The sequence below is a fragment of the Chrysochloris asiatica genome, unplaced genomic scaffold (genome assembly GCF_000296735.1).
Source record: "Chrysochloris asiatica unplaced genomic scaffold, ChrAsi1.0 scaffold00062, whole genome shotgun sequence".
Taxonomy (NCBI): Eukaryota; Metazoa; Chordata; class Mammalia; order Afrosoricida; family Chrysochloridae; genus Chrysochloris; species Chrysochloris asiatica.
The window spans coordinates 16,244,170-16,252,867 of NW_006408580.1; the positions used below are offsets into that span (position 1 = coordinate 16,244,170).

Below are 8,698 nucleotides of genomic sequence, written 5' to 3' on the forward strand. Positions count from 1 at the left end.
TTTGCACTGAGGGGACCCGACCACTTGCCTTGATGTTTCCTGGGCAAGCAACTTGTTTGTTGGAACAACAGTCTTTTTCAGAGAGTTTAGAATTCTTCCCCTGGATCATCACAGTTCCCACTGAAAAGAATTCTGAAAAGCAATCCTGGTGAATGTATGCAGGTAGAATGGTGCTGAGATCGTGAACTATGGACATGCTCCTCTTGAAGGACATGACTTAAGGCCAGATATTCAGGTCACAAGAGCGTCTCACAGATGTTTCTTTCTATATCTCCTCTGTGATTTGGTATGTTTAAGCCAGCTCTTCAAATGATTTTGTTTTTCATTTTGGATCTCTACTCTCTCACATTGGAAGGGGCAAAGGTACTAGTGAGAGGAGAGGAGAAGCTTGAAAATTGTTCTGCTCAGCAAATTTTGGCAAAGAGTACTTTAGGGATCACACAGATTGTGTGCGACAATGGAAAGACAATACTGATTGTTCTCAGAAACAACAAGCATGTCGTAAGTCCAACCAGATGGCCCTGGAACCCCCCACAGGGAGAGAGACAGAACTAAGACATGAACCCCAATTCCAGGGGATTTATCTCACTTTGCCAGGGTAAATTTCAGGCAGATGGGTCTCAAAGTACATATTTGGAGAAAAAGGAATCGTGCATGTAATTAGGTGGGAGTTGCACACTGGGGTACTTCAGTAAGCCACAACACAGCTTAGAGCTCTCAGGAAAAAGAGAAGAATGGACAAAGCAAGCAAGCATTCTGTTCTTTGATTTTGATGACAGATAAATTGGAATTTGTCCACAGTGTCTCCAAGGGTTGTCATTTATTCTTTTGGCTTTAATAAACTAGGTTAATAAATTTGGTTGTATGTAGGGGAGGTGTGGCACTGTAGGATAAGCACTGGACCACAGAGATGGTTTGAAGTGTGAGGTCAGGCTTTGAAACTCACCAGCTGCTTCTTGGAAACCCTATACAGGGTCACTATGAGTCAGACCCAACTTGACGGCACTTAATAACAACAACAATGTAGGAGAGGGCTGAGGTTGGGACTGCTGAGCATAACTCAGAGCCTCAGCCTATTTTAGGAGCTGATGCATGTTGACAAAGGTGTTCCCTGATTTCCACACAACCTTGAAGAGTACCCATAGCCATGCTGAGTATGAAGGTGGTCATCCAAGTTCTCTTCCAGACTAGGAATGAAGAGAAGGCTGGGCTTACCTTTGATTCTAAGATGCTCAGTTCTGTGGTCTGGCTAATTGGAAAGTGCCATAAAGTAAAATCAGTTCTCTTATGAAGACCGCACCCTGGTATTGAACCCAATCTCAAGGTTATTTCAGAAACAGATATAGATAAAAATAAGTCATTGTAGGAGAAAAAAAAAGTATATATATATATATATATATACACACACACACACACATTGCAAATTGCAGGACGCTAAAGTATTTAAAGAGCCACAACCTCCACTGATATAAAAATTAGATCTTAGAAATCTTCGAATGTAACAACTATTGTTTAAGGAGATATTTTTTTTCTTTCCATTTTCAGTTCTTTGTTTCACAATATAGGCATTTAAATGTTAGACCAATGAGCACTTGGAATTGCAACAAGTCTAGAGACCAGATTTTGAGTAGACTCATGGTATCTGCTTTAGATGAATATTTTGTCTTAGGCCAAAAAGGAAGAAAAATATATTAAAGATAGTTATAATACTGTGGATAATGAAAAGCCAGCTAATGTCTTTTGCTTTAATTGTTTTATTCTTAATTGCTTTATCAAAGACAGTGTACAAACTAACTTGATTTTGGGAATTACTCTTGTTTTATATTCCTTACAGATTTATTTTCTATTAATGGAAATTTATTTATAAGAACTAAACATTGAAATAAAAATTCTCTGAGACTTAATGATATGCAAATTGATGGAACATTTGTCTTGCTTTCTAAGTGCCTGATAGTTTTCCCAGCCACCATAAGAAAATTTTACCTGGACTGCATTGCAGTATTTTCATAGACTTACATGAAGATACCAAAACTTGTGGGGCTAAGAATAACTGTATCAGTGCATTGCTACTGATGATCTTAAATTTAAGTTTTTTGGGGTTGACAAATACACATTCTTTGCGTACTTCGAGGAAGGTAGTTCTAGCTTTAAAATGACTTGATTGATGAATATACTTATACTTTTTACCTTGTGTGATTTCTCAGAACAAACGGAACAGATTAACTTTCAGTGGTCCTCCCTAACATAAATGGGTCGCGAGTTAATTTTTAGTTGTACACTTTCTGGTTGAAGATGGTGATTTTTATTCATGGACGTCATTGCTTCCCTTCTTGTCTCTTGCTGACACCATAGCACACAACCACCACCACCAAGTGATGATGGTGGTGATTGTGTGCCATCAAGTCAGTTCCAACTCATAGAGACCTCATATAGGATTTCTAAGGCTGTGTGGCTTTGTAGGATAAGCACTGGATTGCTAAGCACATGTCGGTGGTTCAAACCCATCAGGTGCTCCTCGGAAACTCTATCCTGGGTTGCTATGTGTTGGAACTGGCTCGACAGTGCCTAATAACAACAAATCTGTATGCGAGCATAAATCCTTATCATTGTCCCATTATGTGCCTAGCTGACTTGAATTGCTGACCTTGTGATTAGCAGCCCAAGGAGTAACCACTATGCCCCTAGGGCTCCTTTGTTTCTACATTGACTTTGTTCATTTCATTCATGGAAGTGTATGTAAAAAGCAATGGTGGCTGCAGCTTTGTAATAGCAGGCTTGGATTACTGGAGCATCTGCTGAAGGACGGCCAGCTGGGCCTGTAGCGAGAAGGAACAATGGTTGAGAATGCAACAGACATTGAGCCATGCTGCTGCTCATCAGGGATTCATGGGGGAGGTTGTGGCATGCAACCACACACACACACACAAAAGGTATGTGCAAAGGTTGGAGGGAAACACTAGCTTAGCAGCAGACAGACAAGAAATATTTGGCTTATTAAAATAATTTCAACATATGTAATCACATCTTAAAATCCCAGACCACAGAATTCCAAAAGAGAAGAAATGCTTCTCAGTCTATAAAAGTGGATGATATTAACAGTCCTTAACTTATGAGGTGGTTGTGAGAATTAAATGGGCTAATGCAGTGATGATACTTCACATGGACTCCATAGATATTAGCTCGTATTTTTGTCAATTTATTTCTTCTGGTTTCTAGTTTAGGAAGCTCACCCAGGGACTTCTGTGGCAAGAAAGGCACTCAATAAAGATTTATTGAGTTGTATTGAATCAATAGTGTCATGGTTAGGAGTCAGACTCTCATGGTCCGCAGTTTGAAACTACCAGCAGTTCCATGTGAGAAAGATGAGGCTTTTAGCTCCCGTAAAGAGTTACAGTCTCAGAAACCCTAAACAGGGTTTCTATGAGTCAGAACCACCACCAGACAATAAATAAGGCTCCCTTCATAGTCTATGATCTTGTCTTTAAAGCAGGAAGGGGCTCACTAAGGCTGAATGGTGCTGCCCTCAGCTGAGTAATTGTCATGTTGACAAATCAGGAGACAGAGTTTGCTTTTGAAAATTCTGGCTAGTTTCGACTAATTTTTGTTAGCTTTGGGAAATTCTGAGACTCTTCATCCAGCTCATCTAAATTGGGGTGAGTTAGCTCACAATGTCAGCTATAGAAAAAAAAAAATGAGTATTTCATCCAGATGTTTAAATTGGGGTGAGTTAGCTCACAATGTCAGCTATAGAAAAAAAAAATGAGTATTTCATCCAGATGTTTAAATTGGGGTGAGTTAGCTCACAATGTCAGCTATAGAAAAAAAATTGAGTATATCATCCAGATGTTTAAATTGTCAGAAGCACTAAGTGCTTCTGACAATGTGATGCCAACAAAACTTGGTAACATAACTAATTCTACATTGAAACCTATACTGTCTCAGCCCCTTCCTATTTAATATTTCAATACATATGGGGTGCCTTGGGGAAAAAAGGCCTGGCAATCAAATTACAAAAAATCAACCATTGTAAACCCTGTGGAGCACAGTTCAACCGTAAAACACACAGGGTTGCCATGAGTCAGAACCGACTCCACAGCAACTGATTATACTTTCTATGATAAAATTGTCAGTTGTATTTGACCAGCAGGGGGCAGGCACTGATCACCTCTCTTTCTGCTGCACCCAAAACGGAAATAATTCATCTGAATTTTAAAAGTATATCTTCTACCACTTATCATAGTTTTTTAAAAAATTAATATTATTTTTGAAAGCTTAGTAACTGAAAATAGGTATCTAGAATGTGTTTAAAGCATCTTGCATTTCGTCATAACATTTATATACTTTATTTCATCAATTCTAAGAAGTGTATATTTTTCACATTTTAATATCCCTGATATTAGCATGCATCTCATTATGAATAGTGACTTAGGTTCAGTAAAATGTGGTAGATGTTCAATTTAACATTTGTGTATCATGGCTGTATATTCCTACTTTATTACTCATGACACAGAATGAAAATGAATTTGCATAGTTGGAGGCAGAATTGCTTAACATATTGTTCACTATTTCTTATCGTAAGTAAAATGAGAAATTAGTTGACACAAAACAGGTGGAAGCATTGGAAGTCTATACTTGCTACATTCAGTCTTTCAAAAATATTTGTGAATCAGGATCAAAAGACATTTAATATTTATTCACACTGGAGTAGCATTTAAATATCATTTGATATTCAGCGATGAAAAGCTGAATACCATTAATTTGTACTGCCCTCTTTAAACACATTTTCTATATCTTTTCAGAATCATCAAATAGAATTTGCAAAATTTGAACTGCTACTTCTTGTGATTCCACTCAGCTACAATGAGAAGAAATCCAACCCAGTAAAGAACTGACATTCATGTATCTAGCCCTCTTTATCATCCTAGGTAGTGAAGGAATAGAACTTCTTTTACCAGTTGGAGAAATTATTTGGGGGAAATTAGGAGGCCTTTTGAGGGCCAGAGCCAAGGTATAACTACTATCTTAAAACACACAGCTATACGTGTGGTCCAGTGCCAGTTGGGGGTGCCAGTGGACCCAGAGGGACCATTCCCTTTCTCAAGATATTGAGGAATATATTGGGAATATAAATACATAGCTGGAGAGTAGAGAACTTGTTCCAATGACAAGTATTCTAGTATGCATTATGGTTCATACTGCTGTGGTGAATTTACAAGGTCGGTGATTCAAGCTCACCAGCTGCTCCTTGAAAACCCTATACAGGGTCGCTATGGATCGGAACCGACTCAACGGCACTTAACAATAATAACAACAACATCTACAAGTGCTACCTTGTATAAGTCACTTATGCTCTCTGAGCTTCAGTTTCTACATCTGGAAAAATTGATAGCTTCTTTAATCTCCATAGCATTTTACTTCATTTTTGGACTAGTATCATTTTCTGTCTTGTATTGTATTTGATATGTACTAACTTCATCCTTACAATAGACTAAACTCTGAAAAGCATGGACTACATGGTTATTTTGCATTTGTATTCACTCCTTCCAACTCTAGAAACTGGAACAAAGCCTTATGGCAAGGTTGTTGCCATTGGTCCCTAACTCAAGGCAAGGTTCCAGTTTCTAGTTGCTGTTGAGTTGACTCCAACTCATGGTGCCCCTATGTGTGTCAGAATAGAACTGCACCCATTGGATTTTCAAGGCTGTGACCTTTTAGAAGTAGATCACCAGGCCTTTTTTCTGAGGTGCCTCAGGGTGGACACAAACCTCCAACCTATTGGTTAGCAGCTTACATCACCCAGGAACGTCTATGGCAAGATTGATATACAATAAAAATTTATTGAATCGAATTGAATTGGACTATTGTTGTTGTTAGGTGTCATTAAGTCAGTTACAACTCATAGCGGTCCTATGCACAACAGAACGAAACACTGCCCAGTTCTGTGACATCTTCACAAGTGTTGTTACATTTGAGCCCAGTATATCTCGTTGAGAGACTTCCTCTTTTTCGTTGCCCTCCACTTTACCAAGCCTTCTCTAGTGACTAGTCCCTCCTGATAATATGTCCAAAGTATGCGAGACAAAGTCTGTTCATCCTAGCTTCTAAGAAGCTGTATTTTAGCTGTATTTCTTCCAACACAGAATTGTTTGTTCTTCTTGCAATGTTGTTCTCCAACACCTATACTCAAATGCACCAATTCTTCTATAGTCTTCCTTATTCATTGTTCAACTTTTATATGCATATGAGGCAATTGCAAATACCATGGCTTGGGTCAGGTGCACCTTAATCCTCAAAGTGATGTCTTTGCTCTTCAACATTTTAATGAGGTCTTTTGCAGCAGATTTGCCCAACTCAGTCATGATTTCTTGACTGCTGGTTTCTTGAATGTTGATTGTGGATACAAATAAAGTAAAATCTTTGACAACTTTAATCTTTTCTCCATTTATCATGATGTTATTTATTGGTCCGTTTGTGAGGATTTTTTGCATTCTTTACATTGAAGTGAAGGTGGTATCATTTGCATATCCCAGGTTTTTAATGAGTCTTCCTCTAATCCTGATCTTCTTCAGATTCTTCTTCATATAATCCACCTTCTTGGATTATTTGCTCAGCATACAGATTGAATAAGTATGCTGAAAGGATACAACACTGGAACACACCTTTTAAACAATTCAGTTTTCCCTTTTTCTGTTCAAATTACTGCCTCTTGGTCTATGTACCGGGTCCTCATGAGCACAATTAAGTATCCTGGAATAATCATTCTTTGCAATGCTATAATCCACATAGACAAAAGCCTTTGCGTGGTCAGTGAAGCAAAGATAAAATCTTTCTGGTATTCTCTGCTTTCAGCTAAGATCCATCTCATGTCAGTAATGATATCCTTAGTATCACATCCTCTTCTGAATCTGGCTTGGGTTTTAGGCAATTCTTTGTTGATGCACTGTTGCAGCTGTTTTTTAATTATCTTCAGCAAAATTTTACTTACATGTGATATTTATGATATTGTTCGATGAGTTTAGCATTTCATCGGGTCACCTTTCTTTGAAATGGACACAAATATGGATCTCTTCTAATCAATTGGCCAGGTGCTGTCTTCCAAATTTCTTGACATAAGTGAATGAGTGCTTCCAGTGCTGTGTCAGTTTGTGGAAAGAGTTCCATTTGTATTCCATCAATTCCTGGAGCCTTGTTTTTCATCAATACCTTCAGTGCAACTTGGACTTCTTCCTACAATACCATTGGTTCTTGATCATATGATGTGCCTTGAAATGGTTGAACATCCACCATTTCTTTTTGGTACAGTGACTCTATGTATGCCTTCAACCTTCTTTTGATGCTTTCTGTATCATTCGATATTTGTCCATAGAATCCTTTAATACAGCAAGTCAAGGCTTGAATTTTTCCTCAGTTCTTTTCAGGTGATAAATGTTAAGCATGTTCTTCCCTTTTGGTTGTCTAAATCCAGGTCTTTGCACATTTCATAATAATACTTGACTTTGTGTTCTCGATTGCCCTTTGAAATTTTCTGTTTAGCTCATTCACTTCCTCATTTCTACCATTCACCTTAGCATCTCTACTTTGGAGAGCAAGTTTCAGAGTCTCTTCTGACATCCATTTTGGTCTTTTCTTTCTTTCCTGAATTAGAGTCCATGGTAAGTAAGGTACCTTTCTCTAATATCCTATGATCCTGTCTTTGAAGCTGGAGGGGCTCTCTAAAGCTGGATGATTTCTCCCATCAGCTGGGTAATTGTCAAGTTGCCAAGTCAGTAGACAGAGTTTGGATGAGTGAGGAGGAAGGAGATGTAGCTAATTAAATGACCATACAGGAAAACTAGCAAGGTCAATGGATTACAGATTTAGCCTTCTGCATTTCAGTACTCAAGCAATCTTCAAAACTCATTGGAGAAAAAAGGAAAGATGAGGGGAGGAAAGAGAAATGCAGATGGCTGAATAAACAAACTCTGAAGAGATTTTTGTATGTTAAGCCCTCTAAGTTGACAAGAGATAACTTCTTAATGATGGTTGAGACTCTATTGGTTATATTTTCAGATATGGAACCTCCTAGAATTAAGTGCCCAAGTGTGAAGGAACGCATTGCTGAACCCAATAAGCTGACAGTCCGGGTGTCTTGGGACACCCCCGAGGGAAGAGACACAGCAGATGGCATTCTGACTGAGTAAGTGAGATATGGCAGCTGGAATTTTGCTACCCCTTTTATGTGAAACATTACTACCAGGAATAAAGGATGCTTCTATTCAAGATGTGCCTTCAGACCTGGTCCTCCTTATGAAGGATAAACTCATGGCACAGCCTTTCAAGTCACCGTTCTCTCTCCCCTACACTCCTAATTGCTTCGACCCTTGTTTCCTTCAGTTGTCTTCTAAAAACCATTGAATAGTTTCCCATATTATTTAAACAAAACCCCCCACTATTAACTACCTACACTCCTCTTCTACTCTTCCTCACTCACACTGGCCTCCTTGCTTGTCTTCAAACACACCTGGGATGCATCTACTACAGCATCTTTGTCCTTGTTCCTTCTGCTTAGAATACTCTTCCCTTATCTGAATGGTTTCTTCTTCTCCTTCAGGTGTGTTTTTCAAAAGTCATCTTAGCAAAACCATCCCTGACCTCCGGCTTAGAGTTGCAATCCACACCCTTTCAGGGACTCCAATTACTCATCTCTCTCTCTCTCTCT

At 38.7% G+C, this 8,698-nt stretch overlaps 1 protein-coding gene across 1 annotated transcript in view; it reads left to right on the top strand.

Annotated features, from left to right (window-relative positions):
- The window catches only part of SRPX (sushi-repeat containing protein, X-linked), a 152,701-nt gene that overhangs the window by 110,939 nt on the left and 33,064 nt on the right, over positions 1-8,698 (top strand). Inside the window, exon 5 of the mRNA XM_006864298.1 lies at positions 8,050-8,176. Within this exon, the coding sequence (XP_006864360.1) occupies positions 8,050-8,176 (127 nt within the window). The remainder of the gene's footprint in view (positions 1-8,049; positions 8,177-8,698) is intronic.